At 39.8% G+C, this 23,847-nt stretch overlaps 1 protein-coding gene across 5 annotated transcripts in view; it reads right to left on the bottom strand.

Annotated features, from left to right (window-relative positions):
- Positions 1–23,500, bottom strand: part of ZNF236 (zinc finger protein 236) — a 45,341-nt gene extending 21,841 nt beyond the window's left edge. Inside the window, exons 1-13 of one of the 5 annotated variants that reach the window (XM_028737489.2) lie at positions 23,356–23,500; positions 19,753–19,895; positions 18,749–18,913; positions 18,301–18,479; positions 16,138–16,262; positions 13,356–13,528; positions 11,494–11,640; positions 9,496–9,567; positions 6,421–6,585; positions 5,227–5,440; positions 3,454–3,726; positions 2,102–2,305; positions 776–920 (exon numbers count right to left, since the gene is read on the bottom strand). In XM_028737489.2, the coding sequence (XP_028593322.2) occupies positions 776–920; positions 2,102–2,305; positions 3,454–3,726; positions 5,227–5,440; positions 6,421–6,585; positions 9,496–9,567; positions 11,494–11,640; positions 13,356–13,528; positions 16,138–16,262; positions 18,301–18,479; positions 18,749–18,913; positions 19,753–19,895; positions 23,356–23,419 (2,069 nt within the window). In that variant the 5' untranslated portion in view covers positions 23,420–23,500. The other 4 variants (XM_028737491.2, XM_077933207.1, XM_028737490.2 and 1 more) reach the window with 4 other exon arrangements.
- Between the last annotated feature and the right edge of the window lie 347 nt (positions 23,501–23,847).

The following is a 23,847-nucleotide window of genomic DNA, read 5'->3' as shown; positions in this document are numbered from 1 at the left end:
CCGCCGCGGGGATTCGAACCGCTGACCTTTCGATCGGCAAGTCCTAGGCGCTGAGGCTTTAACCCACAGCGCCACCCGTGTCCCTAGATGGTGCCAATATAGCCACATACAAATAAGTACTTGGAGAATGAGTTTGTTATTAGTATATAGTCATACTAAATTACATAATAACTGGGTTTTTTAATATATAAACCTAAAAGTAATTATTTATTCTACAGCTATAATTATTTCGTTACAGGGTTGAACCCATAAATTTGTTGCTACCTAGCCCAATTTATAAACATGATGCTGTACTTTTATAAATAATTTTATCATTACTGCTGATTGTTAAGGAAGAATCAGTGGTTCAAAGGGAGTAGGGTGGAATAAGCTAGGCATAGTGCATCATGATTTGGGGTGGATCTAAACTATTATATTATATGATGCAATAATTACATTATTATACCATCTATTTATTTTAATAAATATTTTTATTTTTATCTAATTTGGGTATACAGGGCACCTCAATATTCGCAGGACAAAGTCAGCACTATTTAGGGAAGTGAAGATTCCCTCTTAATCTCACAAAGGAAAAAAAATACACTCTCCAGCAGCCCTGTATTTTGTGCTTTCTAAACCTTAGTGTTCTATGCCTTTGGAACGAAGGTGAAACAGGAAGTATATTGGCAGTATAGCAGCACGGGACAGATGTGAGAATACAGAGAAAGAACTATTTCCTGTTCTTTAATTTTTAGAACATTCTCTCAGCCACCCACATTTTTGCTCTTGAATTTACCGTATATGCTGTTTAAGATGGCAAGACTTTTTATATGCTCTATGACAGTAGTAACATTTATATGGCCTATCCGCTTCATTCACAAAATTATTATTGAAGTAATTTTGGAAGAACTGGCTATTTCTTGGGATTGGCTGGATAAGACCTGTATAGAGAAGGAAAGAAAAAGATGGATCAAACTGAGACAGTTTCAAATACTAAAACAATTGTTAACACCTAACAGCAGCTGTTTTCAAGTTGTCATGCTCTTAGCTTAAGAAACTGAGATATGGACAAACTTCAGCCGCCCACAACTGCTTTGCTCTTCACATGAGGTTCCTGAAGCATGTCAGGAACCACACTTCCTATGGTTAAGGGCTTCCAAAACAGCCAGAATACTGAAGCCATCTTTAAATCATGGCTTCGTGTTCTGGCTTGCTTAGAAGTAATTAACCATAATTCCCAGTCTGAATGCAATGAGAAGCTCTGGTTAACTGAGGCTTCCTGGCTTGATTATGTGTTTATAAGAAGGGAGGAGCAGCATAGTTGCATGCAGGTGCCTGACCTTTGTACCTATCTCAGCATATTAAGCCAAGAGCTTGATTGTCCAAATACAGCCATATTCTTGCTCCTAAATGAAATGCAATTATAAATAAAATGTAATTATTGTAATTATACCCTTCCTTCCACTTCATATGGAGAAAAGAAGACACTATTGTTACTTTAGCTTATGTGAATGTTAAAACTTAAAACTCTCTTTAAAGCCTTAAATGTGTTCCTGTGTGTCTATCTAAGGAAATGTTTTCCTTTTTTAAATGAACAAACTAGCTATCAGAAGGTATCAGCTTAATTTTGCAAAGACCTGGTAGTTATTTACACTATGCTATTTAAAATCTCAGGTGACCAACAGGCTGAGAACAATTATGCTGAAAATGTAGAATATTTATTTGCTTGTATATCTTCCCTGCATGAAATTTTAAAAACTACTACGTATCATCTTTCAGCTTTTCACACAATTACAGGCATACGAATCTGATTTGTTCCATGAACCACATACTGAGCTTGTGTTATAAGTGTAATGCTGCAAGTCATGATAACTGCATTACTGCCGCAGACACTGTGCTCTATCCAAAATGTCTCTTTAACCGAATCAATGGCTCAGAGGACTACAAAGTAAGCTACATGCCTAATTACATAACAGCTTTCACAGTAATGACCATCAAAACGCAATCAACAAGCATTTTCTTCAGGCATCTCTTTGGTCAACTGGGAATCCTGGTTTTTAGTTTTATTCTAAAACTAAATAGTAAGACTTTATGCAAGCAAATCATACTGTGCACACTTTACCTAAATCTGTGATGAGTATAGGTTCTTGCAAAGGGATATCAGGTACTGGAACACTCGTCTTTCCTGTACGAAACTTTGCAGGTTTACGCTGATGCCGCATCTTTCTTAGTTCCGTGTGTTTAAAATGAGAGGCAATGTGTGTCTTTCTGTGACCAGAAGTTCGGAACTTTTTATCACAGTGTGGGCAAGCAAAAGGTCTAATACCTAAAAAAAGAATAGCGTATTATGTGTTTAATATTCTACAGCTTCGAAAGCAAGACAAAAGAGTAAATGTATTTCTTGACCTCATCTAGAAACTTTCCCCTTTACAGCCTCTATACATAATTCAGCATGTGAAATATGTCTGTGCGATAAAGTCTGTGCGAAATAAAGTCTGTGAGATACTGATGTCCTACCAGTGTAGGACACTGAGTTCATATGCAATATTTGGACTTGCACACTTCTTCCTGCTTCTCTTCCATGCTCCAAAGCATTTACTACCCAATCCAGCTCTACTTAGACATAGCTAAATGAGACGAGTTACACCTGACCGTGGGTGGCAATACACATCCAAAAGCAACATAGTACAGCACTGGCAATATCCACATTTAAATAATACTGCACATGTTACAGGATGCTTATTCAAATCACATCTTAAAGTCAACTACTGTCCCAGTCAAACACTGACTAAAGTAAGTATAACCAATCTGTGGTGGAACACCAAGATTTCATCCATCCATCTGTCTTTCCACCACGTTATCCATACATAACATGTAATATAAAGTCCATCTATAGTCCCAATTTTGTCATTTAAGGATCATGCATTATTGGGCTAATACATGTGAAACACTTGAGCATCAGTTACATATTACAGCCAAAACCAATGAAGAGTTTTACTTTTATGGCATCTTAAGGACTAGTAAATTAGAGGATAAGCAAAAACAAAGTTCTGGTGTGTTTTCTGCAAAAGACTAACATGGCAACTCTTCTGTAAAATATTATGAACAGTGCATGAAGGCAATGTGGGTTGAGTCAATACAATTTCACTGCCTCGCCCTGCTTTGGTTAAAATAGACATGCAGATGAAGCTCCTGAAATAATAATAATAATAATAAAATTAACATCCCTTGCTAAAGTGAGAACTTGGCAAGATTTCAAACCTGGAAGTCGAAAATATTTGAAGTTTTTCATATTACTGATTAAAACTGTAAAAAAAACAACAACAACTGGCTGAAAAATATTTTCAGATTTCTTACTAATTAATCAGATAAAATGTCCTGCATGTAAAAGGCACATAAGCAACTTTCAGTAAGACTTTCCTATTCTTCAGGAAGTTCTCTCAGTATTACGAAAAGATAAATGTGGCAGCTTACCTGTATGTAAGCGAATATGCACTTTTAAACTTCCTGAGGTAGAAAAGCTCTTCATACAGTACTGGCACTTAAAAGCCTTAATGCCGGTATGTGTTTTAATGTGTGCTGTGAGGGTGCTCTTCACAGCAAAGGCCCGGAAACACTGCGGACATTTGAATGGCTTTTCATGAGTGTGAATGCGGATGTGTCTCACTAGATCACTGGGCTTTTTAAATTCTTTAGAACAATATGGACAAATATGCCATCGTATTCCGTTTTCCTCACGTATGGTACCTGAAATACAATTTTAGAGGAGATCACAGAAGTACATATTTTACTACTTAAAATACAATTAATACAACAGTCTCAGAAAAAGAAGCCAGAATTTGAAAAGGAGACTCAATATTAAATTATGGTAAACAAAGTGATGACATCTTCCATTTCCCTTTAGTCACGGCTCTTCTCAGATTTAAACAAAATTGTAAGTATAAGAAACTAGCTTTAATCATAATATTAGATTAAAATAAAACAAGCAAGGGGAAATAAATGGAACTAGATTATACAGTGAGGTTTTATTTAAACTGATAAACTGCCCTAAATAAATTCTATTGGAAAAATGTATTAATTAAGAGAAGATGTTTATTATATTTGGAAAGAGTAGAATATTCAGGTAGCACTGTTTTTTCATGGGTAAGATAGTTTAAGGTGTCATAACTCTCCTCAAAAGTGGCAAACGGAGGGGAATTGACTGAAGGGCAAGGGTCTTGCACAGGTAAGATTTTAACGGTTCCATTAATATACTTAGTTTTAGAGCGTAAGATGGAAATGAGAATTGGCTTTAGGAACTAAGAAAAGGTCTGGCCAGAGGTCTGGCCTGTGAGTTAATAACTACAAAAAATACAGTCTTGACTAAGAGTTAAAAAGTAAACACCTCGGAAGAGATGTTTGGTGGAGTATTATATTTAGTTTACAATGGGGAGATGTGTGGCAGTGCTAAGAAGTAGGACATGAGGAGACCTACTGGACCTCACCAGTTCAAAACAGTCTGTCAGTTGTCACTGAGAATATCAGGCTTAAGGTCTTGCTTGAGCCCATCTTCAAGAAAAACCAGAACATGGGAACTGATGTTACAATGGGTCTGAATCCTTTGCTACAGCACCACAAGGAAAAGGATTGTAATAAATGTGATTGTAGACTCTCTCATTGCTAAAACTAGGGTATTATGCACTCCAGGTATCTTAAATATCCTGTCTGCTTAACCTATCTGCCTGCATATCATCCATTCCCTTCGATGTGAAGAGCACATTAAGAGTTATTTGTTCTGCACAGTGCAAGAATTAGCTAACTTTCTCATGGAAAGAGGGAGATTGGAATTTTTCTAGCCAGAAAGTTAGGATGCCCAAGTCTTGGAAATACTGGGATTAAGAGTCCTGTCTGGTTATGAGTCCTTGGTACAGATTGGCAAGATCAAGAACCCAGAAAGTGATCAACTCACCCCTCCTGGACTTCCAGGAGAAGGGGACTAAGTTTACAAGACTGATAAACTACACCCAACCTCATATTTTCACCCATCTAATCTTCCACCCGATTCTCCAAGAGGACAAGAGATTGGCTCCAATGAGGAAGCAGAAATTGCATCCTAGTCCAATCCCCAGCCAAGTTGTCTTCAAAGAACCTGACTCCTAGTGAATTGAAATGACCCAGTATCTGTTCCATGGGATGGTGACAAGAAGGAAAAATGGATGTGATAAACAATAATAAATGGTATTGTATAGTGAACAATTTCATTATTACCAGGTAAAAACTGGGATTTTTTCTTCAGAACTCTTTTTTCCTTTTTCTCTACTTTTTCTGGATTTTCTTGCTCTTTAATTGGTTCTGGATTGCTAGTGTTGACTTGATTCTGAACTTCTGCATTTTCATCCTGACTTGAAGGAGTCTTGTTTTCACTGCAGTCTGCATTTGTTGAGACTGGGATTGAAGACAGCCCACTGTTTTCCAAGGCTTGCTAAGACAAACATAATGAATTAAACTGAGCGCATGATTCATAAATATGTGACCAAAGGTTTTGGCAAGAATGCAATAAGTCAACTATGCAAAGAATTATATTTTGACTATTTTGAAGTCTTCAGATAACTTTTTTTTTTTTTACTTGTGGGGAAAAAATCTGAAGTCAACAGTCACTTGTTATATTAGAAGCAATATTTAGAATCTATCAAATGCAGCACCCTCTCTTTCAGAAAATCAGAGCAGAACTCCTAACAATTTCAATCCATTACCCAAAGGAATTTTGTCAAACTAGAGAAACACTCTCTGTTTCCAAAAAGCTACAGCTTTACCAGGCTTAATTAGCAGTGCTTTTTTAAAAGAAAAATTGTCATATAATGCCACTATTTTAAAAAACAAAATTCCTATATTTATCTCTTTTTTTATTAAAGCTGAGACTAAGCAGTATTAAGACAGCTCTGGACACCGAAGAATGGAGAATGAAGCTCACTGGAAGAAGTACTTAGCAGCTGCTATTGCCATTCCCTCAAGAATGTTCAACACAAGGGACAGAGGAGTCTTGCATCAAGCAGTAATTTTCTATGTTTACCTCAGCTACTGGGAATCAAACACAGCAAACACTAGGGCAGAGATGGGAAGCCTTTCAGATGTTGTAGATCTATGATTCCCATTACCAGGTCATTGACCATGCTGGCTGGAACTGATGGGAGCTGAAGTCTAACAACTGGAGGACCACCCACTCCTTTATTGTTGTGTTAGGGTGAGGATGAAAACAGTCATGGACCACTCACCATAGCCTAATGTATCTAGTACTCTTTTCTCCACATGTGACTCTTCTCAGCTCCCAGCACAATCTAGCAGGGTGAAGTTAGAGGTGATCTGACGCCGTATAGGGAAGATAGTTGTTTCCTCCACCCCACCCAGCCTACTAAATTTTAGGAAAGAATAGGTAAGGTTCCAAAATAGTTTCTTTTACCCTACCTGCAAAATGTCTCTGTTTATTCCCACAGCCATACTGAGTTGCTGACCAGGTTGCTGAGACTGATTATTTTCCACTGGCTCTGACAACTCAAGCAGTTGCTGAATGACGTCAGTTACAGACTGCTGACCTTGATGTCCTGCCACTGAAGTTACTGGATTTTCTGTCTGTTGACAAAAGAGATGTCGTCTTAAATATACAAATGTCATTTGTAAAGGAATTAAACAATACAAAACATTTGGAATGTAACTGTTTGTTGTTGTTTTTTTTACAGGACTGGCCTACTTATGTATTGTACAGTAATCCCTATATTAAGAGCTAGTATTTCAAAAGTGTCATTCATGAATAGCATTCAGAAACAAATGAAAAACCAGTGTGGATCATAACAACAACCGAGTAAAATAGTCCAACAAACTGTTATCAGTCAGAAAAGGTTTAGTTATAAATGAATAAATAAAAGTTTGTAGAATGCCCATAAGAGGATTGAAGCTTTGCATGATACTGATCTGGCTGTAACTCGTGTTAATGAAAGACGTGAAATTAAGACTGTACAGATAAACTTGTTGTCTTAAAATCAAGCTATGGAGGCTTGACAACCATATGTCAGGAGTGCTCTGATGGTGTTTCCTGCTTGGCAGGGGGTTGGACTCGATGGCCCTTGTGGTCTCTTCCAACTCTATGATTCTATGAGGCTCAACCATTTACTTTCTGGACATAAGCTGGGTCAATATAAAAAAGGTTTCAAAAGTTCTAGTTCAGCTACCACTATGAATGTACAGTGGTGCCTCGCAAGACGAAAAGAATCCGTTCCGCGATTCTCTTCGTCAAGCGGTTTTTTCGTCTTGCGAAGCAAGCCCATTAGCGGCTAAGCGGATTAGCGCTATTAGCGATTTAGCGGCTATTAAAGGCTTAGCGGCTAAGCTGTTAAAAGGCTATTAACGGCTTAGCGGCTTTGAAAAAAGGGGGGAAGCGGGGGGGAAATGGCGAGACTCGCTAGACGTTTTCGTCTTGCGAAGCAAGCCCATAGGGAAATTCGTCTTGCGAAGCGCCTCCGAAACGGAAAACCCTTTCGTCTAGTGGGTTTTTCGTCTTGCGAGGCATTCGTCTTCCGGGGCATCACTGTACTGATAAACTTCAAGAAACTTGGGCTATCTAGAAAAATGCACATATGGTCCCCCCCCCCCCCCAAGGATGTACATTAAGGAATAATGAGCCTTAATTTATTACCCTATGTAAACGTCAAGTCTGAAAGACCAGTTCATTTCTAACCACACAATATTTGGAATAATGAGAAAGTATGAAACAGAACTTGCAAGCCAAGAATTTCCAAGGTACTGCAGCAGTAACATCCAGCATTCATTTCTGTTGTGCATTCATATTAGCATGCTCTTCCCCTTTAAGAACCAATTTATCTGCCAACTGGTTAAATATTTGCAGAAAAAGTGCAAAACATAGAAATATATAAAATAAAATAACTACGAAAGAGGCAATAAGATATCAATTTACAGGTGTAATTTAAATTATAAAATTATCCTTCTGTAAGGGGGGGCACACAAACAAAAGTTCAAGACTTTCAAAGAGGACAGATACATCTATTTTGAACATCTATTTATTAAATTTTTATCAATAAGCAGGGTGGATTAAAATCAATGATTTAAAAAAAAAAATCAGATTTTTAAAATAAAATGTGTTGGGAGGAAAAATCTTTCTAAAGATAGTTTTCTATTTAAGTTACATTATAGTCCAAAGGCTATTCATCTGGAAATAAGGGTTTTGTTTTAAGTTTTTCATGTGTGCTAAAACTCAGTCTGTTTTTTTAAAAAACAAAAAACGTTTAACCACATCAGTTAACAAACATGGATATATATGCTACAATGTTATTGCTTTACTTAAATAAATTGTTTAAATTGTAATTAAGGAAATGATTATTTTTCTCCTTCCAATAAAGTACAGCAGAAAAGTTGTCCAAATATAACGTTAACTTATTAAACCTCACAATAATTTCATAATTATCTATGTATTTCTAACAGTATAACCAAATCAGTAATTTTTGATATAAATGTAAAAACTACTCTGAAAATTTATTATTACAAAAATGAAACCTTCCTCTGGTTGTAAATATTAAGATTATATCAGCAAGAATGAGTCTTTCTGTAAAAAAAAAAAAAATTAAATCAAGTCCTACTGACTAGTAATTTAAACTGTGATTTAAATCAATTTGATTTAAATCTAATCCACCCTGTCAATAAGTATTAAAAAGCTAGCAATAGCAATGCTTTTCTACTTTCACATCAAGCACACTAGCCCCATTCCAGAAATGTGCTTATACAATCTTAGCTACTTTACATGAGCATCAACCTCTTATTCCACCACAATGCACACACCCAACATTCCTGAGGTTCTGTGAGCCTTTTCCAGGATCTGAGCCTTTGGTGGCAGGCCCTGTTCTGTGAGGCTCCTTGCCAGTAGAGGTTCAGCAGACGTTATGTCTTCATTAAGATATCTTTCAAAAGCTATAATGTTTAGACAGAACTTTGCAACATTTCTTTCTTTCTTTCTTTACCGACAAGTATTTACTGATGTTATTATAGCCTTGTTTATATGTTGTACGCCACCTTGCTATATCATTATGGAAGTGTGGTATAGACATTTGAAAGTAAATAAATAAAAAACGGCATACAATACTGACTCTGACAGCATTAGCCACCTATTTAGGTTTGGCTTCAGCCCCATTCCATGAGAGAATTGCCCTCATTGTGTGACTACATGCACCATGCAAGTGCACCCTCTGTGAACCCTGGCAACAGGATCACGACATTCTTTTCCCACTGAATTATCATCCCCCATTCTTGCAAGCTGCACAAAAATTACCCTTACAAATGATTAAAATAGGGTCCTAAGGTGGAAACGCACAGCATAAAGTTCTTTGAAGTCTCTAAAGTAGCTTGCAACATCTTTGAACTGTTTTACGGAGATGTAATAAACTTTGTAGCACAATCCAAAGATGTGGAAAATTTTGCAAGATATGTTTTACCATAACAATGCAACACAATTAAGCTAAGAATTAGAATACTCACATTCTTCCATTTATTATCAACAGGCTGTAGCAAATTAACTGTTGCTAAAGTCAGAGGCTGAGCCACAGAATCCTATGAAAAAAGAATAGAAGCATTAACTGTAGAAAAATAAAATATGCAAATCTAAAAGGTTATACTGCCACTGCCAATTAAGATCAAGCAAAACAGTATAATGCTTTTTTTTTAAAAAAAGTATTCAATTATACAGAAAAGCATATTCTTAGATCACATTTTTTAATTTGCACAGCTACTTCAGCTGTATTATTTTTCTAGCAATTAAGATACAAAACCCTGATTTTCCTCTTTAGTGTATACCTGATTACTGGATATAAGTGGCACTTAAATGAATAAGGGCAACTGCCGGTACCTAATCTATTAAAACTCAAGCAAGATAATGGCTAATCAAATTAAAGTATACACTTAGCTGTTTCCTTTTATTTTAGCCACAAGGACATTACTGCATAAAATTGTTTTTGTTAAATTTTTGAATTCACAATGTTTTTTTCTTTAAATTTGTTTCCTTAAGGGGACAGTTTATTGCAATATCCACTACAATGACCAGCTTAAGATACAACAGATCTCAGACTCAACCAGGCCCTAAAAGGGATGTGGCAGGGCAGGACCAGAGAGAAGGGTTAGGCTTAATCCTAAACCCATTCAGCTCAGTCACATGACCTGGCAAACCAGCATGGAACACTAGTTTAAAGGATTGATTTCCCTCTGCCAGGCTTCAGTACAGCCAAAGCAGTAGCCCCGCTGCTGAACGGGGTTTGGATCTGGTGTAACTTTGCACTGGCTTGGTTTTGGGTCAGCTTTTAGTGCACAGGATTTCTCCCTAAGTGCATTTTATCTAGAAAGGAAGAAATATTCTGCATCTGACATGAATATTAAAGAGAAAGGCAATGTGTGACTTTAACACAATACTCTGAGCACTGTATTGAAATACAGCTATGATTTAACATGAACAAGCAGCATGATAATGCATGGTACTCAAAAGCCCCCACTGTACTCCTCCACTGTTTCTTCCTTTAGCACACCGGAAGGTAGGGGAAACAAAACACCGCCTGGCTTTGTGTTATATAAGAAACAATGCTCATGATTTGCTTCTCACTAAACCAAACCACAAGCAGAAACCAGTTTGTTTGGGGCTTACCACTTAGTTTGTTTGCAAGAAACAAGCCACAAGTGATATGTTTGTACATCATGAAGCCAACCTCCAGTCTGTTCTTTCCTTGGCACACAAAAGGGAGTAGCAGAGGACCACAGAGGTGACAACTGAGCAGCATGCTCCAGTATGCTACTTGTTCATGTTTAAACCATAGTTTAATTTTAAATATGGTTTAGGGTGAGGTCCAAACAAAACCAGCATTTCTCCAATAATGAAAAACAGCAATACCTGAAAGTCAAAAGAGTCCTTTAAAAAAAATAAAAATACTGAAGTTGTTTTAAAAAAGTAACTGTGTTAAATCTGTTGTATCAAAATGACAACGACTCCTGCAGCTCCCTAAAGGCTAACACTGTGAGCTTTCACAGTCAAGAGCCTACTTCATCAGATGCACAAAGCTTAAGGTACTGGATCTTCTATACACAGATGAATCTAGAGGAAGGGGAAGCAAGCTTTACAAGGCAAGATTAAATGATCAAAAGTGCACATCCCCAATACATGGACACCAGGCAATGAATTAATGAATTACTTGTCAAGAATCTATCACTCGCCTGTTTAAAAAAAGAAAAATTAAGGCAATGGCACAGTTCACTTGGCAATTCTGTAGGCACGCCTCACTGAAATGAATAGGCATTGCCCAAGAGGACTGTGGTGTTGCGAAACCATTAATTTCAGAGGGACCTAAAGGAAAGAATTCTTGCTGGATTTTGCCTCACCTAAAGGAAGTGTGATGACATATCTCACACATACACAAACAGAATATTTATCTCAAAGAGCAAAGACATTGGGAGTCTGCTTCCCTTTACCAAAAGAGATGAGAATGTAAAGGTTACCGTTGTCAAGGGAGATGTTTCTGTAGTAGAACTCGTTGTATTCTGTGTGCTACTCATATGCATCTTGCTGATATGAGTATTTAAGCTGCCTAAACTTTTGAAGATACAACTACATTCTGTACAGTTATATGTAGGGCCATTCTTCACCTTTAGGAACAAAAGAGGAGAGAAATGATCAGTCTTAAAACTTTGCAATTACAACCACAACAAACTATAGCCAGTATCTCCTTAGCACTGTTTTATTCCCCAGCTAACAGAGCAGTGAAATTTGCATTACAGATGAACTAAAGGCATTAAAGATCTGAAAAAGCCCAGCCATATTATTAAGCATTGTGCATATCATAATTATTCCCACTCACCAAATGAACACTATCTTCCACCCCAAAAATGGAAAACACATTGAACCATGAATAACAATGTCAATGGGCTTGCTTGATTGGTAGCTGAAACTAAATAAATTAATTAGTACCTCATATAAATGCTGTGATTAAAATTGGGGAGGGGGGGACACCATAAAATATAAGCAGGAAAGTGTCAGATTAGAGATGGAGCCACCCGGGAGGTAGGAGCAGGGAAGTGTAGCACAAAGAAGATGGCAGCTCAAATCAAAATAGGACAAAAAAGATGATTCAACATTCTATAAAACCTATTAAGTTTGAATAGTGATGAGAGACTTCCATCCAGCTTGTGTCAGAGTGGCTCAGAAAGTAAACTCAATTACTTAACTCCCACAACTGGAAACAGCTCAGCTTCTTTCCAAGGCCAATACAACTACTGAAGTCAGAACCACATTCTGAAGGACCACGGGAAACCTACTTCATGGGAGAGGGAGAGAGGGAAAAGATCTGATCTTCCACTTTCTCACTCCTGTTCTAGAGTGCTCCAACCCTGCTCTCCTGGACAGTAAAGTATTGTTTAAATTTCAAAGTGGAGAAGGGTTCAGGTGTGACTATGTAAGTAAGGAATTCTTTCTAACTTGGCCTTTAGTCTAAGGAGAATGATTTGGGAACCTTGCAATGCTCAGCTCTTCTTTGAGATAAAAACTTCAAACTTCTCAAGCTTATATTCAGGCCAAGAATGAAAAACATTGCTAGCATCTCTACTTTTGCCCTAAAATAGCTCTTTACCAGGGGAGTATTAGTTTAGTGAACAACTGCTTTTGTGTGCTCCAGAAGGAACTATATAAATTTTTCTACTACAGCTGATATCAAGCACTACTACCAGTGACATTTCACAGATGGTTTTTTTGGAACTCATACTGCCTCTGCCCTTTGTACACCTTTCACGCTTAAATCTCCATCCCCTTTCAATGGAACACCTCCTCATCTTATCCTTTCTGAACTCTGCCATTATCACTGCTACTTCACTATTATAATCCATCAATATTTCTAACGATGATACCCCTTAGTAGGCTGCTCAGCAATCAGGCAGAGCAAGTCCTTCTCCTCTCCTGTCTGGAAGAGGTTGATGAAAATAGGGTGACTGTGAAGACAATATGGAATCTAACAGACAAGGGGGCAAGTAATGATAGCTGTTAGTGGCTGCACTGAAGGGGCAAAAGGGGGAAGGGGCAGGTGTAAAAACAATGTAAGGGGGGGGGGATTTCCTCCCTTCCCCAGAAAGCAAGAACTTTTCATGAAAGAAGTCAAAAATGTGACTGAAAATTATCTACTACAATTCCATGGAAATCTATAGATGCATCGAAAACAAAAGAAACCAAATGTTTTTCTTCCATCTAGTATTAGACCATAAAATGAATGTTTCAGAAATTGCAGGCATTGAATATAGATGAAGATGTTAATTCAGGACCTGTTGCCATTTAAAGTGTGTAGCCAATAACAGAAATGAGCTGTGCTATTTACCTCTGAATGAACTCTCTGAATATGTGATTGAAGATTGCCTTTCTGAGAAAAGGCTGCAGGACAAAAGGCACAGGCATGGGGTTTTTCACCGGTGTGTTTAATCATATGGGTTTGCAATGCCCCCTTCTGATTAAATGCTTTTCCACATTCACTACATTTAAATGGCCTTTCACCTAACAAAAATAAAATTATATTTATACACACACATAAAACAGAAATATGAGTTTTCATTGGTAACAATTTCTAAATGCATTTGGTGTAAAACAGTACAGTAAAACAGAGCAATGATTACAGTACTCTACTGGAAACCCGTATTTTTCCCCTCTAGCAAACATTCGTAAATAAAATAGCCCCCTAAACATTGTAATTTTTTGTCTGATCCTCCTTCTCAACTATACATAAATAAGTATCATATTGCTTTGTATACTTATTAGCCCATCAATAAAAAGTACTTATTTAGAGAATGGCCCCACCAACTTTTTCTGGATGAACAGTCCTGGAGACTTCCAAGACACACTTATATCAGCTTTCAGAATCTGCATATGCACACACCGTGCTACTGTAAACCTGGGCTTGAAGTAGCAATGGGAAGTCCTCCATACACTCCATCCAGTACAGCCTGAAGCTCCACTACTCAATGCACACAGATTGGCTGTAGCTGGACTGTGTATGGAGCAGGGCTGTAACAAGATCATGAGGATGGAAAGGGTCAATCACATAACTCACAATCCTGTGGAGAACCGAGTAAATGAGGGGCTCATGCTTCTATTAAACCACAACTAAGAAATACTTGATTACATTTCCATAATTTTACCAAGTACTTAAATGAATAAAAATGGAACTCTTCAAGGCAAATAAACAAACTGAGCATATATCAAGGCTCCATTTGGTCCCAGAGATACTCCTCTCAGCAAACAAAGGAAGAGAGCAGGGCAGCTGGAGTGACCCCATTGCTACTTCATAAGTTTGGGGAATTGAAAGGATGTTCTGCCCGTTTGGTGGGAGGAGGGTTGCCTGCTTGTTTTTTTGGTGAGCAGGGATGATTTGGGGAGGTGAATGTGGTTTTTGCCTTTTGAGGAGATGTTTTGCTTGTTTCTTAAAGGACGATATTAGTTTGTAGCTTTTTGAGAGGCATTTGGGTTTTTCTTCTGTTAGTGTGGACTTTGGTGTGGATCAGCAAGTTTTGCTTGTCTGTGACTCTTAGGGTAGACAACAGGGGTCTTGCCTATTTGTCACTTGGGTGGGGCTTTTTAATGCTGGGAGGGCTTTGCCTGTTTTTTGTGACTTTTGAGGGCTGATGTATTTCTCTCAGGTGCTGTACTTTCTTGTGCTTTGTGGAGGCAAATATGCAGTATGAGATTTGGGAACCAAACCAAACGTCTGCTAATTGATGGAGAAGACTATTGCCAACTATTTGCATAGGGACTGCTTTGAAAAGCCATAACCAACAAAATACCTGGGGTCATTTTCAAGCCAATCTAAAGTGAGCTGTAGGAGCTTGCATCTCTCTTACATTGATTTAAACATCTAACTCCTCAATATATACTTAAGTCCTGAAAATCGAAGATATTTCATGGGGTGGTAGTGGAGGGACTGAAATAGTTAATTCTTAAACTAGGGCCAAGGCTGACCTCTTGTGGCCATTTTCTACATTTCACATATAACAAGGGGGTCCTTCTAAAACTATTATTCCGCATTTCTGAGAATTAAATTTACTTTCATTAAAATTATTTAATACACATTAATGGGCAAAATGTTTGATAGTTAGGGTCATACCAAATATCAGAATACTAATTAAAGCTTATCCACACAGAATTTCAATATATACACGCCATACGGTCTAAAATGATTGCATTAAGCTTGCCTGCCAATATGCATCAGAAGCCAGCTTGAGAGAATAAATGCCAAGGGAAAGAGGATGAAAATTTAAGTTAAAAGGTCAACAAAACTTGGAGACAGGAGCAAGCTGTTCACCCAGAAACAGCTGTTCATTATTCCATTCAATGACATGAGTGTGAAACTGCAAGGTTATTTCAGTAAAACTTGACACAAGCAAATTGATGTATTTGAGTCAGTTCACCTGGCCCAGGTTGTACAGGCTGTACACACAGCACAGGACAACACTGAACCTTGAACATCTAATATTCTGTGCATTGCTCCCTTTCCAAATAAAACTTCAACGAAAACTGGCACCTACTACAAGCAGACCCCATTTATATAATTTGTATATCCATATAGCAATTTATGCTCCCAAGTCCCATTTCACACTGGGGGAGCAATCCTATACACTAAAAGCTGCCATAAAACAAGCCAGTGTAAGTTAAACCAGTGTAATGATCCACCGGACAATTGAGCCACCTTATCCCTGGTAGCGAGAAAGCAAGCCTTCAAAATAGTGCTTGAGTTAACGCCACCCTTTTTAACTTACACCAGGTTGCCAAGTCATGTGACTGAGCTGAACCTGCTTAACATCCAGCATAATTCAGGTCCCATCACATCCCTTTTTTAGGGCTTACACCAGCTTAAGATCTGCCCGGCTAGGGCTCAGTCCACTGGATCCCAGCTGAGCCGAAGATGAGAGAGTTAAGCTGGCATAGCTTGAGCTATGTTCTGAACCTCCCAACTCAGCTGAATTAGCACCAACAGTTGTAAGGAATTCAATTCTCCTATTTAACTAAAAAGTTTATATAGGGAAGCAAAAGCTAGCAGTGTGTGTTCATTAGGTTATCTGAAGTCTATACACATTTTCAAATACGTATCTCTGTAGGTTTATTCACCTTACCTGTGTGTATTCGAACATGCCGTGTTAACTGACTTGGTTTCTGGAAAGTCTTTCCACAGTGTGGACATGAATATGTAAACCCACTTCTGTCAATATTTCTGTTGTATGACCTGCTGTTTGATACCCTGTAGACATATATTAAGCAGTTAAATATTATGGTGAATTCAATTGCAATGTTAGCACCTCATTTGAAAGGTAAACAGATTACCATCATTATTCCAACTAATTCTGGTTCTACAGAGAATTGGAATTAGAAGTGAAGGCCAGGTATACAGTATTGTAGATGCTTTACCGGTAACAATACAGTGGTACCTCTAGATATGAATGGGATACGTTCCGGAGCCCCGTTCGCATCTAGAAGCAAACGTAACTAGTGATGGCACGTCTGCGCGCGTTGCTTTTTGCTGCTTCTGCGCATAACGTCATTTTGAGCGTCTGTGCATGCGGTGAAACGCAGAAGTAACACACTTCGTTACTTCCGGGTTGCTACGGAGCGCAACTCGAATGCGCTCAACCCAAAGCGCATTCAACCCGAGGTATGACTGTGCAGGGCAAACCATAATCATGGTTTCATTACAAACTTTCCAAGCTGAATCCGTATCAAACACAGACAACAAAAGAAACCCAGTAGGCACTTGATGATTACTGTCAAACACACTGCAGCTATCTCCTGATTAATGAAGCCGTGAACTTTTAAATAAACAACTTGGGAGCAATTTACCTATGAGATTGCCTTACCCCACATGTGCCCTATCTACAACTGGCAGCACTGGCACTATTACAGAAGCCACATCATACCTGTTCCGCATTTGTATGGACTCGATCATTTCCTGTGGCAGCGCCTAAACTTTGGAACTCTTGCCTATTGAGATCATGCAGGGACTTTCACTGTACTTTTTTCAGTGACAGCTAAACACATTCTTGTTTAGGCAAGTCCACCCACATGCTTAGAAAGCCGAGGTTATTTTAATCTGTTTTAGTATTTTAACTTTTCTTTGTTTTAAAAGTTTGGTGCTGTTTTTTTTCTTGGTATTACTATTTTATCTTCTGTGAACTGCTTTGAGATTTTTTTACAATCAAGAGGTGTATAAATTTTATGAAATAAATAAATACAATGAATAAAGGTAAAGGTAAAGGGACCCCTGACCATTAGGTCCAGTTGTGACCGACTCTGGGGTTGCGGTGCTCATCTCGCTTTATTGACCGAGGGAGCCGGCATACAGCTTCCGGGTCATGTGGCCAGCATGACTAAGCCGCTTCTGGCGAACCAGAGCAGCGCACGGAAACGCCGTTTACCTTCTCGTTGGAGCGGTACCTATTTATCTACTTGCACTTTGACGTGCTTTCGAACTGCTAGGTTGGCAGGAGCAGGGACCGAGCAACGGGAGCTCACCCAGTCGCAGGGATTCGAACCACCGACCTTCTGATCAGCAAGCCCTAGGCTCTGTGGTTTAACCCACAGCGCCACCCGCGTCCAAATACAATGAATACAAGTGCTTATAAAAACTTCAGAAGGGTGCTTGCCATCTCACACATGGAATATGATGTCAAATAGGTCATGTGCACAGTATACATGTGTACTTCCTTGTTTCAAAAGTACACGTACACACACTCCTTCATAATCCTACACCTTAGGCACAGCAGAATTGTATGTACAGAATTTCCACAGTGGGATTGAGTGGGCAGCACTAAAGCAGCTTAACATCTAAAATTAAGTCAGAGTATTAGTTATAAACAGCTCCCTGTTACTGATTGATGTTCTGCTTTCCTACATAATTTTTACTTTTGCTCATTTATCTTCCTCCACAGTATTCTTGCCAATCAAAATACCTGAATTATCTGCGTGAAATAAAATATTCCTGACATGTTTAGCAGAGTTTAAGCAACAATACGAAAAGTCACTTGAATTAACTAAGGAAGGATGCATAACAAAACCCTGTCAGCTTTACTGTTGTGCTTCACGTGGAACTTCACCTAGGCATAAGGATGATGTTTCATGGTAATAGCTAGCCGAGTTAAGATATCAGCGTGAAATCTGGTTGGCCTACTTTTGCTTATGGGTGTTCATCCTAGAGTTTCTAAGGAAGGCAAGCATGATGGGTCAGCCAGAGAAGTTACTGGGCTTTTAACCTACTTGTTGTTTAGTCATTTAGCTATTCTCACCTTATTTTGTAATGAGTTTTCATGTGCTCCTTTAGTTGGGAAGATGTTTCAACCTCTTTCTTACAGGTTTTACAGATATGGGATTTGCTTCCAGACAATTCTTGACGGTGTTCTTCCATGTGTAAGGCCAGCTGGCTCTGCAAAGTAAACTCATCTCCACACTCTGAACATATAAGATTCTGCAAAGATAGTAAACTGGTTTGATTCTTTTCTAAAACAGCATAAAAATACATTACTTTATAATAACATTTCATCACTTTAAGCATTTTCAATCCTTTGCTGGTAGTAAAACTGACTATAACAATCTGGGATCAGGGTCACACATACATCAAGAAATCCTTGGTGGAATTTATTAAGCATGACACCATTTGAAAGTCAAAAAAAGTTCCCTACTCCCCTCCACATCTTTGTATTCTGTATGTGCTTCAAAAATGAAGATAATAGTCACCTCTTCCTTTTCATGAAGCATAATATGAGCTTTAAGACTAGCCACTCTAGAGAATTTTTTGTTGCACACAGGACAAGTAGGATCGTCTCCATTGTGGGTACATTTATGCAGTGTAAGGTTGAACTCAACATTAAACGACATCGGACACTGGTCACATCGATGAGGCTGTTTGTGGAAAACAAAATCAAGGCAATATTTAAGCTTCATAATTCCATTGACGAGAAAATATAAGAGACAGAAGTCACATCATTATGATTGTAAACCGCCATGAAAACATCACTGGTTTAGTATATAAACTCCTTAAGTAAGTAACGAAGGCCAAATGAAATGGTGCCAGTTGCCAAAACAGTAAAACTTCAAATCTCTGCAATGGCCTTCCTTTCCTTTTCCACGCCTTATTACAGCATTTATTTACTATCTTTATAAAACCATCTTTATGCCAACACACCTTAAAACTTTCCCCACACAATGCACTTTTGGAGTGATAACTGAGCTTTACACATTTCAGCTTTAAGAGAGGAAAGCAAACCTGAAACATTTCACTGGAAAATGACTGTTCATTTACTTCTTCCCTTATGATCGTAGATTTTTAATTTGTGCAACAGAATTTTAAATATATTAAGATCTTTTGTATTGCCTAAAACAGTGGCATTACAAAACAGAGCAGAATCTTGATAAAGCTTAAATTTTTAATTGTTGTTTCCTAGATTATTAATAGATTTATATATTCAGTGGCTCGAGTAAGCTGTTATGCCCCAAATACAGCCATTTCTTCCTAAGCTGGAAACAAGAATAGAGTCTTTCAAAATGTGATATATCTTATATCTTCCTGGATATGCATATGACAAGAGGTAGGAAGGCTCCATGTTATTAAGCTTCCTCAAAATTAGGTTTACAAAGAATCCTGGAATTTGATTCATGAGGAAATTAAATGGAGATTTGTACACCTATTCCACATCAGTCATTTTGTCACAAGAGCTACTCAGATTTATTGAGATACTCACCTTGTCATTTTGCTCATGATCCCTCATATGGCGCTGGAATTGTGTGTCTTTCGAAAAAGACAGAAAGCAGATCTCACACTTACGGATGTTTGGTACTTGCTGGGTATAATTATTGTTCTCTGTATTGAGTGTTAGAACACCATCTGCAAAATAAAAAAAAACTTTTTTTAATGAAACTATGCTACTTGGTCTGATTGCTTATTTTACAGCTGCTCAAAAATGTTGATTACCATTTGCAAAGTTTTGTATGTTTTTTCTAGTTTTGTTATTGTAAAAAATATGCATAATTTGAAAATAAATTCTTTCATTGCCTAAAGCTCTCAACAGCATATATTAAAAATACAAGCTAACCTTTATTCTTTCCCCTTTAATTTGTAACAAACTTTTGAGGTTACATAGGTTGCAATCCTCTTATTTATTTTTGTATAATCACAGTGACTTCAGAAGTTACATAAAATATAATAAACAACTGCAGACACAGTGAACAATCTAAACAGGAAAGTGTACTTGCAACTCTTTACTTGTATCCTGTTCTCAAGACCCTAAATATGCAACAGAATGCTAATTACTATACTATCAAAAATAAGCTAAATTTGTAGAAATATCTGCATGTTTATTATGTTTTATTGTGGTGAGGGATTCTTAACTGCCTGATCCTTTGTGGAATGAGGCATACAAAAACCCAGTGAAATCAATGGGCTAAGTTGTGGTATCAAGATTGTACCCACAGATATTAACTTAATTCTGATTTTTAAAAACTGCACATTGTTCACTTTGTTTACTTCAGCACCTGTACATATTACACTTTGTCCATCTTGTGTTTTGTAACCAATACTAATTCTTAAAATAGTGTAAGATACTCAAAAAGGAAACTGTCTCCCAAAACAGTAAGTAAAATGTGAATATAGGCTTCTTTCAAGTTTTTGAAACAAGATACTGACTTGTTTTGTGGTTGGAGCCTTCCCGCCAAACGAAGTGTAACCAACTTTGCAGTCTCCCCTTGAAGTACTGAAGACCAGAGCTGCTAGGTACTAATATAAATTCATTCTCTAGCCCACCTTTTTCTCAAAGGAGCTCAATCTACATGGTTCCCCCATCCCCATTTTATCTTAAGAACAACCCTATGAGGTAGGTTAGGCTGAGAGACAGTACGTGGCCCGAGGTTACCCAGTGAGCTTCATGGCTAGTGGGGACTTGAACCCCGATCTCCTATGTCCTAGTCCAGTACTCTAACCAATACATCACACTGGCTCTCAATGTGATTTCACCACTTCATCTCTGTGACTACGCTAACATGGTGTTTTTAAGGAAGAAATGTCTCCTATCACTGCTCACAGCAACAAGTTCACTGTTGTTGTAGATATACACTCAGACTATAAAGCAGGGATACAGGAAAACATGCTTCAGAAATACAGGAAACTTTAATGAGATACCCCACAAGTGTAATGTACAGCAACCTATAAAAGAGCAGACTGCAGGGCCTCTTCATCACCGCTGCCAAGGACCAGCTCCATCAGGCCTCAACTATCATCTACAACAGCCATAACAAGATGGTTAGGTATGCCTGGGTTTTTAACTTTTCCTCTCTGAAATTTGGCCAGCTTATTTGAATCCATTTCATAAGCCCACTGGTTTGTTTATTCTTGGTCCCTTCACAACGTGATTCTTTTGGGGACCCACCTGCGGAAGGTATCAAATACTGAATGTGGAAGAAAGTGATCAATTTAGAGCAGTAGACAGATGTGGGTATACAACTACTAAACCATCACCAACTGCTATTTCACCAGTTGGATTTGGGCTCCTCCTACTCTCACAGCAGGCATTTAGAACAATGGGTTGAAGCAGGAAACAACACACAATCTGAGAAAATTGCCACCACCAACTTGTTGCTGTTTCACCAGCTGGGATTGTGCCCAGCAAGCTATCTAATGGGTCAGGTTTTGGGGTTGTAAAAAAACAGCTGTAGAAGAGATATCTACCTTTCAAGTGTTTTTTTTTAATGGTTTGAGAACTGGGGGAAGATGAGCAGAACAAAAGCCAATTATGCTTGAGATGCAGGGGTGGGGGAGGAAAATAGATGAAAGAAAATATTATATTTAGTTTCCCTGTCTTTTATATCCAAAATATACCTAAATGTAATACTTCAATGTAATCCTAATCATGCCTACTCAGAAAAAAGTTCCACCAAGTTCAGGACAAAGGATGGACAGGTCATGGCTGGTGAACCTGTGGCCCTCCAGAGGTTCTGCAGTACAACTCCCATCTCTGACCATTAGCCATGCTGCCACAACAGATGGGAGTTGTGGTCCAACATCATCAGGAGGGCCACAGGTTCACCAGCCTGGTTCGTCATCTCTGGTACTACCATAGGATGTTAAGTAAAACAGAACATTGCTGTGGCCTGGCCACAAAGCACAGTACCCCCTCCTCTGCTCAGGAAGTACTGTACAAAAAAACCCCCAAGCCATCAACACCTGGAATAGAAGAGCAACGGTCCCCTATGATGCCCTAACCTTGCTTTTTAGGATAAAAAGGCTCAGGACTGGAGTACAAAGAGTGCCAGGGCCTCAAAAGTTCCACGGATTTGAAAGCAGAGGTGGGCAGCGTCAGCAAGGATCTGACCCCAAGTTGTCTAGGAAATGCAAGGACGAAATGGGTTCCCCTCTCTACCTAAGCTGCTGAAATGAAGTCAGCTTGGGGAATCCAGGAACGGAGTGGTTTGTGTGAGAGTTAAGACTTCATCCGAGTTCTGGTACTCCGAACTAATCCCTGGCTCAGAATTCTCCCATTTTCAGAGCCTGTCCGTTTTGCACCTTGGTGGGTCTCGGGGCTCTGGGAATAAGAACACAAAGCAGACCCCGCACCGCCACTACTACACACAGCCTTCCTGCCTTCCGACATGGTCGCGGAGCACCGGAGGGTGAAGGCAGGGTGTTGCTCAAGCAAGGCTCCAGAGAGAGGAACCGCCGCCGCTGCTGCAGCGGAGCGCCCGCAAAGGTGGTGCCGCCCGCATTCCTCTCGAGGCTGCGGGAAAGCCCGTCCCTTCACACGGACGCCTGCAGAGCGCATCGCTCGCCCCGGGATGAAAACCACCCCGCGATGGGAACCCCCCCCCCCATTTCCCCCGCGCCACCGATCGCCTTAGAAAGGGCGCCTCAAACGGGGAGAAGAGGAGACGCCGCCGCCCAACCCCGCCGCCGCCGCCCTCCTCCTCCTCCTTGCTCCCCGTCCCGCTTCCCTTCCTTCGCCCGTTCTGACAGAATCTCGCCGTCCCTCCCTCTATATATAGATTTATAAGCGCGCGCGGCGGTAGCAACATGCGCTCCTCCGCCTCCGGCTGCGCGGAGTTAGCTCGGTATCATTCCGCACAGGGCCGGCCGCACACTAAGTCCCTCGCACAATAGGCCCGGCCTTCCTCCTTCGCCTTCCTCCATATCCGGGGACTATATGCGAGGCCCGGCGGATTGTTTCGCGGTGCCTTTCTCACCCTGCGCGAGCGATGTGAGGGATTCAGCCCGGCGCCCGGAGACGTTTTGTTTTGCTCTTGCTTTTCTCTTTTGCTGAGCCCGGCCGCGCCTCCTCTTTTATTTTTTTATTTTTTACCTGACTCGGTGGCTGCTTTGGTGTTTTCTCTACCGCCGGGTTTTGGAGGCCGCCCCCGCGGCATGATTGCCCCCTCCCCCTTTCCCTCCCCCCTCCCCTGTGCCTTCGGTCCGTCGCGCGCGCGTGCGCGCGCGCGCACACCCCTCACGCAACGATGGCGGAGGGAGAGGCGGTTGGGCGGTTCGAACTCTTGAGGGGAGGGAGGGAGGGGGGGGTTGAAAAGCCAGAACGCGCCTCTGAAGCGGCCGCGCGCGCCCACACATTCAGGGGTGCGCGCGGCCAGCGAGGGGCAGGAAAACACGGATGCGAAAAAGGGCTGGTGCTAGCGCGCACGCGCGCCTCGGGAGGCGGCGGCGGGGAAATAAGCGCATGCGTCGTGCCCACAATAAATAGCATGCGGTCGGCAACAGGAAGAAGGGTGGCAGCTTAAGTTACTGTAATGTGTGTTGGCGATGAGGGGTGCGGAGATCTTGCGCCCCCAGTGCAGAGAGG

Source organism: Podarcis muralis, chromosome 8, assembly GCF_964188315.1.
Source record: "Podarcis muralis chromosome 8, rPodMur119.hap1.1, whole genome shotgun sequence".
Taxonomy (NCBI): Eukaryota; Metazoa; Chordata; class Lepidosauria; order Squamata; family Lacertidae; genus Podarcis; species Podarcis muralis.
Note: the sequence above shows the minus strand (reverse complement) of the source record. Positions and strands in the feature narration are given on the sequence as shown.